Source organism: Desmodus rotundus, chromosome 3, assembly GCF_022682495.2.
Source record: "Desmodus rotundus isolate HL8 chromosome 3, HLdesRot8A.1, whole genome shotgun sequence".
Taxonomy (NCBI): Eukaryota; Metazoa; Chordata; class Mammalia; order Chiroptera; family Phyllostomidae; genus Desmodus; species Desmodus rotundus.
This window is the reverse complement of record NC_071389.1, coordinates 171,005,523-171,019,619: the sequence shown is the minus strand read 5'-3', so window position 1 is coordinate 171,019,619 and position 14,097 is coordinate 171,005,523. Positions and strand designations below refer to the sequence as shown.

General features: G+C 36.9%; 1 protein-coding gene across 1 annotated transcript; it reads left to right on the top strand.

Moving 5' to 3' along the window:
- The first annotated feature begins 143 nt into the window (after positions 1-143).
- On the top strand, positions 144-13,043 carry GOLT1B (golgi transport 1B). Its single transcript, XM_024575752.4, has 5 exons — positions 144-311; positions 6,275-6,366; positions 7,538-7,716; positions 8,605-8,686; positions 10,539-13,043. The coding sequence occupies exons 1-5, from the start codon at positions 287-289 to the stop codon at positions 10,575-10,577; spliced, it is 417 nt and encodes a 138-aa protein (XP_024431520.1). The 5' UTR covers positions 144-286; the 3' UTR covers positions 10,578-13,043.
- The last annotated feature ends 1,054 nt before the right edge of the window (positions 13,044-14,097 follow it).

Sequence of the window (14,097 nt, the reverse complement as noted above, 5' to 3'; positions counted from 1 at the left end):
CTTCCGGGTCAGTCCAATCCACCAATTGCAAGTAACATCCTCCTCTAATTGGTCGAGGGGTGTGGCCACCAGCGGGTCACCGAACAAGACTACGGATAACCGGTTGATATTGGGAGCGGGTTTAGCCAATAGAAAGCCGTCTGGAAGCTGGGGTGAGAGTGTCTGCGTGTTTCCGGAAGACGTGGCGGCTTTTCCCTGGGCTGTTTCCCGGCTTCATTACTCCTGATTTTGCTTCGCATCCTGGGTTCCTCGAGGTGCCGTCGTCGCCGTCCTCCCCTCTGCAGCCATGATCTCCTTAACGGACACCCAGAGTAAGAACCTGTCCCAGGTCCCCGCTTTGAGCCTCGCACCCCCTTGCTCGGGCTGGGTCTCGCCCTGCCGTTCCCCCCACCCCCGCTTGCGGGTCAATGAATGAAGCTCCGCGTTGGGGGGCGGCGGCCTGCGAAACCGCTCCGGCTCTGGGAACTTGGAGGGCTGCCTTGCGGTGGCGAGGGCTGGACGTGCAGTGGCGGACCTGGCCAGGGAGTAGCGTCACTGGCGTCTGGGGAGACGCCCGAGCTGGGGACGGGGTGCTCTCGCCGAGGGTGTGTCTCGCGCCGGGTCGCGCCGCTTCCTCACCCGCAGTGAGATGGGCGCTTTGTTCCTGCGGACCGCCACCGGAGAAAGTTTGATGTGCGGCCACAGCGGCCCACTCTTGAGGACGTTTGTGGACAAGACTGAGTTGGGGTCCCCTACAAGTTACTGGCCGGTTTTCTGGGAAGCGATATTTTAAATGTCACCTATTGCAGGCTCTTTTTGAAAATAGGCTCACACTTAAATGTGTTGAACACGCGCCTTTTGCCAGCAATGGAGGGAACCTTCCAAAAATCCCTTGAAATGACTTCACTTTTCTTCCAGCTAATGCTTCTACAATAGTAAAAAGTCATTTTGTGTTGATTAAAGGATTTCTTTTGTTAGTATTTTATTTTGTGCTTTGTGACCTGTTTTATTATTTTAGCATCTCTTTCTGCCGGCCTCAGAATTCTGTAGGCCTGTCTTATCTCTAAAGTTGGCGTTGCTATGTTTACTTTTCTTTCAGTGTAACATTCCCACTTTTCTACTCCTTTTTACCAGACTTAATTTATCTTCACGTATCTGCCCAACCCTGTGCTACCTACCTTTTGACGGTCGAGACATTTTTTTGTCTCATTGTGCTTTTTCAGCCACGCCTTTTACTTATTCTGGTCAACTTAACTTGGATTTTCAAGATTTTGAGAATTAAACAGTCTGCTGAAATGAAAACAGCACTTTACTTAAAGTGCTGTATTTTAAAGTGGAGTTTCAAGGTTTGGATTTGAGTCGTGGCTGACTTGAACTTCACAGAGCTCCTAAGGAGGTGCACACACACAGCCACCCCAGTCAGGCTCTTCCTTCCCGAGACTGGGCTGAGTCTGCACTTTGGGGCCACCTCCCCTGGCCCTTTTTGGTCATTTGGCCTCATCTGTTCTGATCAGAGTAAATCTAAGTGTAGTCCTTTTTTTTTTTAACTTAAAATAAAACTAGCAGTTGTAGAGTGGCATCTTCTTTCAGTTTACCGTGTGCTTTCGCATAAATCATTGCACTCAATTCTTATAAGAGCCCTGTAAGGTAGAGAGGAATATATCTCTTTTATAAATAAAGGAGGCTCAAAAGAAATTCAGTGTATGGTCATAAGTAAAGTTACAGAAACCATACTTGATCTCAGCTCTGCTGGCTTAAAAACCTTTGTTCTTTTTACTGTACCCTACTAGCATATAAAAGATGATACAAACTTTGGGATCTGTCTTAGCATGATGAAATTCTTTCATAGCAAAAGTAGTTCCAACACAGGTAGATATTTATCTTAGGGAATTAAGCATTTTTTGAGAAATTTTGTAGATATTCAGAGCCTATATTTTTTATGAGACATAGTGCTCTGTTAAATTAAAATTAGGTTGCTCAAGGAAATTAGCAGAATTGTATACATAAATTGCTAGAATTTATTTTTAACTCTTAATTACTTGAAGTACTTAAGCTGCACAGTTTTCCTAACTGTAAATATTATTACTCCTATGTATCTAAGTTTCTGATTGTTACCCAGATATAAATATGAATTATTTATCCTGTGCATGGACATTCTTTGATGTTGAAGACTTATTGGGACAAATTCCTCATTTATATCTTTCCAAAAACCAGAACAAGAGTGTTGGGTTGGAATATGGGCAGAATGGGAAGCATTCTCCCCTCTTCATTAAGTTGATGGGGAAAATGTATTATGCTCTTTGCTGCTCTTCTGCCAAATGTTTTAATTAGGACAGTGGATTGGAACACAAAATGATTAGTGAATCAAAAGCTCTTTGGACTTCAAATGATGTTTGTGTATTTAACTCCAGGTATTGGCCATCATTCTAGTGACTTGCCAAGATAATTCAGGGAATCCGATTCTGGGAGAGGATGACCAAGTGCTGATCACAGCAGAATAAATGACAATTCATGACTGTTTCAGAAAAGTCTGTAATAGCACTCTCCCTCTCCCCATAAAACAGAAGATTTATTGAGTGGGACGGCGTGGGCCGTTCCCTTGCTGCCTCTAAATCTTTACTTTATTATATCACATAGCCTGAAATTCTACCATAATACACAGTTGAGTTCAATTCAGTTGAGTTCTTTATTCTGACATCTATTTTTTTAAAGGGCATACAAAGAAAGACAATGCTGCTTTAAAATATTTAAGATCAGGTACCAAAATGCCAAAGTAAGTGCCATTGGATTAAGCATGTCTTTTCTTATAATATTTCTACAATAAACTTTTTGCTTTAGACAAACTCATTTTATTAGACTGCTTTTATCAGATCGTTCATTAAACACACACAATGGAAAGAGGGATGAAGGTTTGATAGTGCACAAGAGGAAGATAAATTTATTTTACTGGGTCCATTTCTAGTGGTGAGAGGGCAGGCTTCTGAATGCACTGGCAAAGGGAAGAAGGGAATTCTGGAGATGAGAAATAGGCACAGTGAGGCCAGTTTGAGACTTCTGACCCCGTCATGTTAGGGAGTACTTGGCGACATCATGCTAGTGCCAGTTTTGGAAAAGATGTTACAAACATCTGCTTGAGTACACTGGATAAAGTAGTAGGAATGTTTTGGTTTCCATGTTATAGTTGTTCATACTGTGGAGTCTTACACTGGACTTGAATTCCCAGCCTGACTCCACACCACCAACACCCGCCCTCCCTCATCCCCATGCCTCACCACCATCACCACCACTTGCATATTTGCAGATTGTGTGGTCAAGGGTAAGTTACAAATCTCTGGGTCTTTGGTTGCCCATATGAAATGTGGGGCTGGTGCTACATTTTACCTCACAGTTTCTTAAAGGAATTACCACACGTTTGTATAAACATGTCATTAAGTGTAAAACCATATTTAGACACTGTCCTTTTCCACAATAGTAAATTTCTAATAGTTTTACTAACATCTACTTAGTTATATTAATAAACTAATTAAACTTGAATCAACTAAAGATGCTTCCCCCAGAAGTTCAGTATACTCTGATGACCTTGAGTTTCATTTAACCAAACAAATTTAACCCAGAAGCCCTGAGGGAAGTGGTATGGCAAAATGGTTAAGCACACAGACTTTGGATTCCAGTAGGCCTGAGTTCAAATGCTCTATGGGAAGAGAAGTGTGACTTTATGCAAATTAAGTCAGTTCCTCTAAACGTCAGTTTGCAGCATCTCTAAAATAATGTAATGATACCCCCCCTACCTTACAGTAGTTTTGGGAGGATTAAGTTATATGTGTAAAGTACCTTATAATTGCCAATTCTGGTAAATTCTCAACTATATGGCAATACAGATATATTTCCATATATTTCCCTTTCTGACCAAACATCTCAAAATGTTCTATGTAATCATTGGTATAATTTTTGAAAAGATAAAAATTAGTCATATTCATTTAATTCGTATGCCAGTGGTTAAACCCTAACTACTCAATAATTATTTAATGGGATTTTCCTTGCTCCATATTTTCCTCTGGGAAATTATATCTGCCACCTAAACAGTTATTTTGGTAAATTCTTTTAAGGCATTTAAGCATTAAAGTATCAGCCTCAAATTTTCATGGAAATTAGTGTCTGTGGAATACACTTACCAGTGTATTTATAGACAAGTACCTAAATTTTAACATAACTTTGGGAGAAGAAGGTAGCTGGAATGGAAGGCAGTAGTTAAGTATAAATCGAGGAGGTAGAGGAATTAGAAAAAGGTATATGATATAAATTTGCAACTCATCAAAACATTTTACATGGCTTAAAAAAATTTTTTTAAGTAGCTGTGACCAAGATTTTAGCTTTCTGGTGCCGAGGCAAAAAAGTTATATAACATATCAGAAATCACTAATAGTGTATTTAAAATTCTGTTTCCAAAAATATGTTTTCTGCCCTAATTCATTATTTGATGTAGATGGTGCTTCTGGGTAAAATGTGGATTGGTAACTATTTTCTGAAAACAAAACTAAAATGATCAGGGAGGTGACTTAGTGGATTGATTGTGCTTTGTAGTATTAACAGAAAAGTACAACTGTAACCTTAGAAAGTTACATTCTTCAAACTAGAAAAGTCCTGGAGAATGTAAAGGCAATACAATTATTAATTTTATATACGGACTTCAAAGCTTACACTTCACCCACCACTGTGTACATACTCAGTACTTAGAAGAGTTGCTGGCATCTAGGAATTGATCAAAAAAGTTCTTTGTTTTTAATGAAAGTGCAAAAACTCAGAATATTAATATTAAGTAAAAGTGTTCTTTGAAACTTTGGAGAGGTGACTTCAGGACTAAAAATGTGTATGGATTTATAGTTTAGATAAATTTATAGAAGATAAATCCATGATAAGCCATCAAGAAGTTAAAAATGATACCTAACTTTTGAAACTTAACTTTTTGAGGAGAGCGCTCGCTACCTGATTGTCAAAGTATTTCCTGTTGCCACTGTATTGAAGTATATTGTGCCGACCTACAGTAGCACTTTCTAGTGGGTTATAGAAGGAATTCATTTTAGAGGGGAAAGAAGGCACTGCAGATATGGTTCATATAAATAACAGTCATAGAATATGATAGGAGATAAGTTAATTAATAAAAGTAAACCCATATATTTATGTCTGATGCCAGAGGGATTCTTGGAAGGGAAAAAATACATAGCCAAAGTTTAGAATCCTGATTTATCTTTTTCTATTATGGGTATGTTTTTAAGGAATGCTCTCTCATATAAGAATTAGAAATTTCCACTTATATTTTAAATTCCAAGGTAATTTGCTCATATTAATTTAATGTGTTATAGATATTAGTGACTGTCATTACAAAGTTAACCTGCAATTGTTATCAGTGCAAGTGGAGATATTGCAGTGTCACAAGGAAAAGAATTTCCTGAGACCTGCACAGGAGGATGGGGCTCCATGGTAAACTTTACTGGTGATGTCAAATTAAGGGGGTTCTCCTCCTGACTTCCCAGTGTCCCATCTCCGTCTGTCTCACCATGGACCATGTCCAGTCTTGTCTTCAGTGGGGCCAGAATAAAGGCCATTGCCCAGAGTTCCTGCTCCAGCTAGCTTAGCATGTGTTTCCAGCTGCTGTCCATTGCTGCGCTGAGACAATTCAGGCTCTGCCCTGGAGCCTGCGTGTGGAGTCCGCACAGTCACGGGCCAAGCAGCTGGTGGGGCCACATGGCTGTGGAGAGAACAGGCGAGTGCACCTTTCGGGCGTGGGTCATGGGGTGAGAGAGAGAGAGATTTTCTTTGTTCCCCTGGGATTGTAACCAGGAACTCTGGTTTGGGACAGACCAGGTGCTTTTTCAAAATGACCAGTCAACTTCCCAAGTTTTCGCTTGATTTTCATAGGTTTACACCCCCTAGTTAGACTGACAGGCCTCTGTGGTACAGCAACACCCCCTGTGCCCCTCAACCATCTGATGCCAAAGGAGGGAAGAAGGGAGGTGTGTTAATCCCCTTGGCAGAGAAATGCTGTGGTCCCCTGGTGTGTGAAGCTGTATCTTCCTGGCCAAGCAGGCAGTCTCATGATCCCCAGTTTATTAAAGCTCAATGTCTAAATCCCTTTGCTCCCTTTACTTGGCTAAATACTGATGGTAACACAGTTTGAGAGACCTATTTCCTTATATCAGCAACACAAAAAAACTGAAAAATTATCTTAGTTTACAGGGATTTTAATTTAATGTCACTTTAATGTGTTCCACCCTTAACCGTGTAACTTATATTGCAGAAATTGGAATGGGATTAACAGGATTTGGAGTGTTTTTCCTGTTCTTTGGAATGATTCTCTTTTTTGACAAAGCACTACTGGCTATTGGAAATGTGAGTTTTTCAATATATATTTTAACTAACTTAATAGGAAAATTTTAGCTACAAATGAAATCTTGCCTGCCATTAAATTTAGAGGAAATAATTCACTACTACTCACGTAGAGATTTCTATTATATTCTCTGTTTGCATTAGCTTTCCATTTAAACAAAAGGTGAACACTTAATGAGATTTTCTAATTCCATGATTATGTTAAATGTTTGATGTATGATTTACAGTAGATTAAATCAAGGCTGCCTCCAAATAAGAGCTAAAAGTAGATAACTTGATGGCCCCCATTAAATATCTTTGAAGTGGCTATTACCATTGGGCTTTTAATTGGAAATTGACTAATAAAAAGGATAACGAAATTGTTCAAAATTGATGTTTAATAAATAATATAAACAGCATTGGTATCAATATGAAGCTTCACCGTTGGCTTAATCAATGTTTATCTGAAATATTTTTCACTAAAAAATGTTAATAATGAAAGGCAAGGATTTGAGAATAAAACTTGGAGAAAAACAAGCTTCTAATAGATCACCATTTCCTGCCCACTATCCGAAAACATCCACAATATATGTATATTTAAGAACATATGGCTGTATTTTTATCACTGCTGCCACCATATATTCTGGAATCAGTAAAACTAGAATCCTTTTCCTGGCTTTGTATGTTTTCTTCTTCTATCACCTTGGCCATGTCAGTGTTTTCACCAATCCATACGAGCTCCTATAGCTCAGGGTGAGGTTCGCAGAACCGGGAATACCTTCAGGGGACATATTTGTGGTCAGCTTCCCTCTTTTGCCTTGCTATTCACCTGCTTGATTAAGCTGTCTCCATGTAGCTAACCCTGGGAGAACCACTGCTGATGCAGATGCTAGTTGGTAACATCTAATCTTTCTTTGTTTCTCTTTTTCTCCATTTAATCAAGATAGAGGAGGATTGAGAATAGCACAGTACTACTCCAGCTTTCACATGCTTAGCCCACTCCTTGGTTCTGCTTCTCGGTGTGCATTGTAGTTTTCTCTGGTCAATTGCCCACGTTAAAAGGCCAGATGTGCTCCTTTTTTTATATTTAGCTTTGACCTTACCTTTTTTTATATTTAGCTTTGACCTTACTTTTCAAAGTTATGCAGTGTGCTTATCTACTTTTTCTATGTTGCATTTTTTTTTTCTTCTGTAGGTTTTATTTGTGGCTGGCTTGGCTTTTGTAATTGGTTTAGAAAGAACATTCAGATTCTTCTTCCAAAAACATAAAATGAAAGCCACAGGATTTTTCCTGGGTGGCGTATTTGTGGTCCTTATCGGTTGGCCTTTGATAGGCATGATCTTCGAAATTTACGGATTCTTTCTGTTGTTCAGGTAAGGCAGTCGTTTTACTTTTTCTTTTTCCATAAAACAGTATGTCAAATAATTATTTTTAAAAACCTAGATAGCTTTATCAGCATGGTTAGGAAGACTGTAATTTTCTTAAATGGATTTTTGTTTACTCTGAATCTTTTATTGCAGTTTTTGGTATTTTAATCAGCTATAAAATGCTTATCAAATGTGGATAATTGCCTGTGTAAGGGTATGAATTATCTTGTAAAGTATTTCCAATTTAATAAAATTCATTTTATTGGCCTTTAAAGACACTGTCTTTGTTTGCTATTTTCATCAACTGAAAGTGATGGTTACATAGGTACGTCCAGCATTTACTGTGTAGCACCTGACACTTCATAGGTACTGCCACTCAATAGCGGTTTCGTTAGTGCTCCTACACATTAGAAAATGTTTACCTTACACACTATGAGAGATTTTCATACATAGTATTTTACAAATGCAGGTTACCAAGTGAATAAGCCATACTATGCAATGCAAGAAAATACCTTTAACTAAGATTGGTTTAATAATTTGTCCAAGAAATGTATACATCAATACTTTATCTGTTTGCCAGATACTGTATTGCCCACAGGAGATATAAATATGAATTAAGTGCCAAATCTGCCTTAGAGAACTCGTTTCTAATACTGAAAACAGATAAAGATACTAGTAGGATATAGTAGTAATGCCTTGTAGGTACATATGGAAAATCTGACAAGAACATAATTAAGGAAGGAATCAAATCCTGGGAACGGTAAGAAATGTTAAATGAAGTTTGAAGTCTCTAAAATTTTCAAAATTTTAACAGATTTCTTTTTACTTGATTAGCAGTTGATTTTGGTAATAGAGAATGTGCAAGTACAGAGCACTATTTTTTCCTTCGCGTAGGGGCTTCTTTCCTGTGGTCGTTGGCTTCATTAGAAGAGTGCCAGTCCTTGGGTCCCTCTTGAATCTACCCGGGATTAGATCGGTAAGTCGTCCTGTATTTAGAAATACAATTTTTCACCCATCAAAATAATCTTTGATGCTCTTCACTTTTAGAAATTGGAGTGATTGAGACATGATTAATTGATGTTTCTATTACAATATAAATGGTTGTATCACATAGAACATGGTTATCATGAATACCAGCGAAAATAACCATCGGTAAATCGATAAAATCTGAAATTTTGTTACACTGTATTCATTTTCAATACTGTTCTCTATTTTTTAATACAATTCGGATTGATATGCTATGCTACCTTTCACTCTGAGAGTTCAGCGTACTTTTCAGGTAACTTTTATATGATCTCTAATTTCAGAAGCAATAATGTAAAAATGACATCATTATTTCTTATGAATATTTTCTTTCTTAGACTGTCTCACCAAACGAGGTGCAATAAGACAATGAAATGAAGCAATATGACACTGAAAGTTGGATGATGAAATTCTGTTCCCAGCTGTCTGTGTGATTTGAGTGGTCTTGGCAAATCAGGTCTTCCAGTGTGGGCCTAAAGTTGTTTACAGACTTTGCTAGATGTTTCTAGAGATATAGTCCGTAGCATTGATCAGATTCTCAAAGAACTGAAGGTACCACTATGAGCTTGATTGTAGTTTCATCGCCAAGTCAATTTTAGAGTCAGAATCGTACAACCCAGACAATCTACATATTAGAAGTTACCTTTAAAGAGAGAGTATTGTGCTTTCTCACCTCCTTAAGTCACCTTCAAATTCTAATGAACCCATGAGTACTTTCAGAGCGACATTTAGTTCTAGTGTGCTAGTCGCCTGTTTGCCATAATATGAAATTTAAAGAAAAGATTTTGGAACCTAGACTTACAGGGAATATATCCTGATTTTATTGGCATTAATCTGCAAACTCAGACAGTAGTCAGTGTTGTTTATATTTAGAATGGTGTTTGAATTTACTGAAACTTCTAGTTAGAGAATTATCATTATTCATGTCCTTAATTTAAGCATTCTTCAACATTTGTATCAATGGATACCTATTATATTTCCTATTATTATTACTTCATTATAATAATGCTTAAGTGAAAAATGTGAATAATGAAATGAAAGAGTTAGAAAGATGGCTAGATTTTGATGGCATTATAACCACGTTGGTTACTTTACTTGTTATATCTCCGCTATTACTTTGTTTCAATATTTGCTTGCATCTCCCATTTGGAATGCTGGTGAAAGCCCAATTGCTTTGTATTTCGGATGAAGTAACCAAAGTAAATAACCACTTACATTAGTATTTGTTAAAACTATGTTCAGTAATTACAAAGATTTTATGCTTGCATCATTACATCTATTTTTAATAAGATTGTCACTTTGTCTATAGTGCAGATACACATTTAAAGTATTTTTAGTAATAGCTGTTGTTAATTATTGAACTTAATGGAGTTAAATCTGTTTGTTCAAAGACTACATAGGCCCAGAAGAGATCCACAATCATGGTCAGTTGAAATATCTTATTGGGTTCATTAATGAATGAATGGCTGTGACATTTCAGCTTTTTATTTTATTATTTTTTGTTAAGCTATCAGTGTTAACTTCATTTTATCCAATTTTTCATTCATTGTCTTGCATTTCTCATGTTGCACCCTTAAAGTCATATGTAGAACATGTCATGCCAAAACAACTTTAGAGAAAAAAAATTTTTATACACTTCTGTATGTCAGAAGATGGTGGTGAGTAGTACTGGATTAATCATTGTCGGTCATACCTTAAATTTCCACAAATCTTATAGAGCTGGGTTAAATCAACATTTAAAATGTTGATGTAATATTTTATAATGCTGAAGGCTTTCTTTTAATTATCTGTTTTTCTTTTTGCAGTTTGTAGATAAAGTTGGAGAAAGCAACAATATGGTATAACAACAGTGAACTGAAGACTCATTTAAAATATTGTATTATTTATAAAATCCTTTGAAGAATATTCAGCACAAAATTAAATTACATGAAATAGCTTGTAATGCTCTTTACAGAAGTTTAAAATGTCTATCTACGAAATACCAACAACAGTTAACAAAGAAGCAATGAAACCAGGCTTCTTAATCAGGTGATCTAAGAAGTGAGCAAGAAAACTGAAGATGAAGTCTGTTACAGTGCGTTTGAAACTCTTGACCTAAGGAGTCAGCAAGCCAACTGAAGGAGATGAAATCTGTTACGATGCATATTGAAACTCTTTCCACAATGTGCAAAACACACCCATCCTTAGAGAGCTGTGGTGCCTGACTCTTTTTTTATTTTGAAGGTTCAGGAGCACCCACCCATAGGCATTTGCTTTTTAGAAATGTCCACTGCAATTGAAGACATATTTCCAGTGGTACTGTGTCCCCAAAAGTGATGCATGAGTTAGATTGGGTTACATGATTGGATTATGTTATTTTAATGTATTAAAACCAAGGAAAAACCAGTTTTGATGTATGAATCACTTTTTTTGGTAAACATGGTGAAAATAAAACTTTGATTCTTCTGAATCTTAATATTTTGAAGCCAGCTGAAAATCTGAAGTAGGTATTCTCTGTTGCAGTATGCAAAGATCATTCTTTACTAGCTTTTAGTTTCTAAATTATAGCTGACTAAGCACATCTTTGGTCAGCAACACGTTCTGGAAATATCCTTAGGAGTTTAAAGACTGCATCTGTATCTTTCATTACATGTAGGCATTTAACAGGATCATTCTTGACCATGAAGTAGTCTGTTATATAGCTTGTCGTACTGAATAGTCTTTTATTTAAGATGTAATTGATGCAAACCAAGTGGATTTTCCATGTCATGATGTGGTTTCTTTTCTATTTAAAAAAAAAATAGCGGTGGTTTATTATGTTTTTTACAAACTAAAATAACTAACTATTGGTAATGTTTGCTTTAAGATGTAACATGTCAAAAGGTTAAACTTACAGCTAATTTTTAAGGGCTATTCATGTGAGCTGAGTGTCCCATTTTTTTCAGTTTTTTCATAGCATAAAAATAAATATGTATGCTTCATATGGTCACTCTTCATCTTGAGACATGGAGAAAATATCTGAGCTCACATGCTGAGGTTATTTTACTCTAATTAAACCGGTTATAGTTTCTTAAAAATATGACACTAAAAAAATGATGTATTCTTTTCTACTCTTGCTGCTTGGCAGGCAGTAAAAAACTGGTTGTTTCTTCAGTAGTTTTCCATAGTGGCAACTTTTGTGGTAGATATAGGAACACATTTCAACAGCCATAGGACTGTTTACCACTAAGCGATTGCACTATTTACTTTTTTTAACAGTTGCAAAGCTTTTTAACGCAAAATCATAGTTGAAATTTGTGGTTTTTACATGCAAACAGGACTACAAAATGTATTCCAGTCTATGTTTCTTTTAAATTTCTTGATGCACAGAGAACTCCCAATCCTGCTTGTTTAAAGAAGGAAAGATTTAGTATATTATCTAATGGTTCAGTCTTGTGGATTACTGTCTTTTTGGTACTGGCATATGGTTTAAGAAATAATCTGTGAAAAATAGGTGATATTGACAAAATGAGACTCCTACCTCAATAGTTCATGGGATAAGAGACCTAGTATTGTGTCTAATGTTCTTCAAAAAGTAATATCCTCACTTGGAGAGTGTCAAATACATACATATTTTGGGGATTGACTTAACACAAGTTGCCCATAGGACTTGTTATACATATTTTTGACTGACCCATATTATTTACAAAGGCTAGATAATTCTACCTTTTTAGAGCAAGAACAGTATCTGTTAAGGTAAAGAACATCTGTTATTATTTAACTCCTTTGTGGACATGAATTTCTAACAAATCTCTTTTTCAACAATCTTATTTCAGAAAGCATCCTCAGATAGAAGCGTGTAAAGGTTTTACACGTAAGGTTGAGAGGCTGGAGCAGTTTTTGGTCTGAAATGAGTCTGGTTAATCCCAAATGTGAGTTTGGGACTGCAGGCAGGTTTGTGTGTTTCATATGCAGAACCATTGAGGAGGCTTTATTTTGAAACATACTAATCCTCCACTATTTCAGTTTCTCTAAAACACTGTTCCTTCCTTTCCAAAATTAACCTTCTGTTTTCAGTGACAAAAAAAAAAAAAAAAAGTACTTTGATTATTGCTATAAAGATGAAAGAAAAAAGGTCAAATTCTACTTAGCCTTAAGTGTTTCTGGCATTGTTCAAATGTATTTTCTGTAACAGAAACCTGTTTGGAATGTTTTTCTTTCCCCTTCATAAATTGTAATTCCTAGAAAACTACTGCTTTAAAAAAATGTCCCAATCAGACTATATGATCTAACAATTCAATATTGTAAATACACTTGTCTTATCTCTCAATAAAAGGGTACTTTTCTATTAATCGGTGGTTGTCTTAGCTCTGGCTGCTACAACAGAATTCCATGGAATGAGTGGCTTACACAACAGACAGTTCTGGATGCTAGGAAGTCTGAAATCAAGATGCTGGCATATTCAGGTCCTGCTGAGGACCCTTTTCCCTTGCTTGCCTTCTCACTGGGTCCTCACAAGGTAGAGAGAAAGCCTCTGGTCTCTTCCACTTCTTATAAGGACACTAATCCCATCAGGGATGGCCCTACCTTTAGGCCCTCAACCTAATCACCTCCTAAAGGTTCCACCTCCAATACCATCACATTGAGGGTTGGGCCTTCAACAAAGAATTTTGGAGGGATACACACTAAGTCCTCAACAGTGGTCAAATGTATCATTGTGAAACTAAAAACTAAATTTAGCATTCTACAATAACCCACCTTTTTTTAAAATCAGCCTTATATGCAATTTTATTTTTTACAAAAAGGTCATCACATCTTTCATTTCCAAATTGCATAAATGTAATCATAACTAGAAATGGACTTCAGGTCAACCAAAAAGTAGGCAGTAAATTTAGAAATTAGTGGAGCAATGCTTAAAGTGTTTTTTTCTCAAGATGGAAGTAATATATATATTATCTTTGTGACTTAAATAAAACCACTTAACATCTGCAGTGTCTTGAAGTGTCGATCATAAATTTTGGTAAGGCCAAAAAAAAAAAAAAAATTCCCAAATCTACCACTTAAGGTACTTCATAAGTGTTGAATCCAGTTAAACTGCAAGTCTTGACTACTGTCTGAGGAACACGAAGGCTTACATCTGTTATTAAATATCCAGCATGTCTTTCTAACTTTGTCCTCTGGACTGAAAGGATCCAGCCTTTGCCCTTTTGCTACCCGTATCCGTGTAAGAGGTTGTACACAGAAGTAGCATGCCCCCAAATCCTTAGTAGATTGAGACACTTTTCCATGACCTTACGTTTACTGCCTCTCAAGACATAATTAAAAGGTTACCTCCATTCATCTTGACCCACTAGGCCAACAGAGCTGGTCCTGGTCCTCACAGAGCTCCATACTTGTTTTGTCTTT

Coding starts and splice junctions, on each gene's coding strand:
- GOLT1B (XM_024575752.4), top strand. CDS start 287: ATGATCTCCTTAACGGACACCCAGA. Junction 6,367..7,537: donor CACTACTGGCTATTGGAAAT/GTGAGTTTTTCA, acceptor TTTCTTCTGTAG/GTTTTATTTGTGGCTGGCTT. Junction 8,687..10,538: donor ATCTACCCGGGATTAGATCG/GTAAGTCGTCCT, acceptor TTCTTTTTGCAG/TTTGTAGATAAAGTTGGAGA.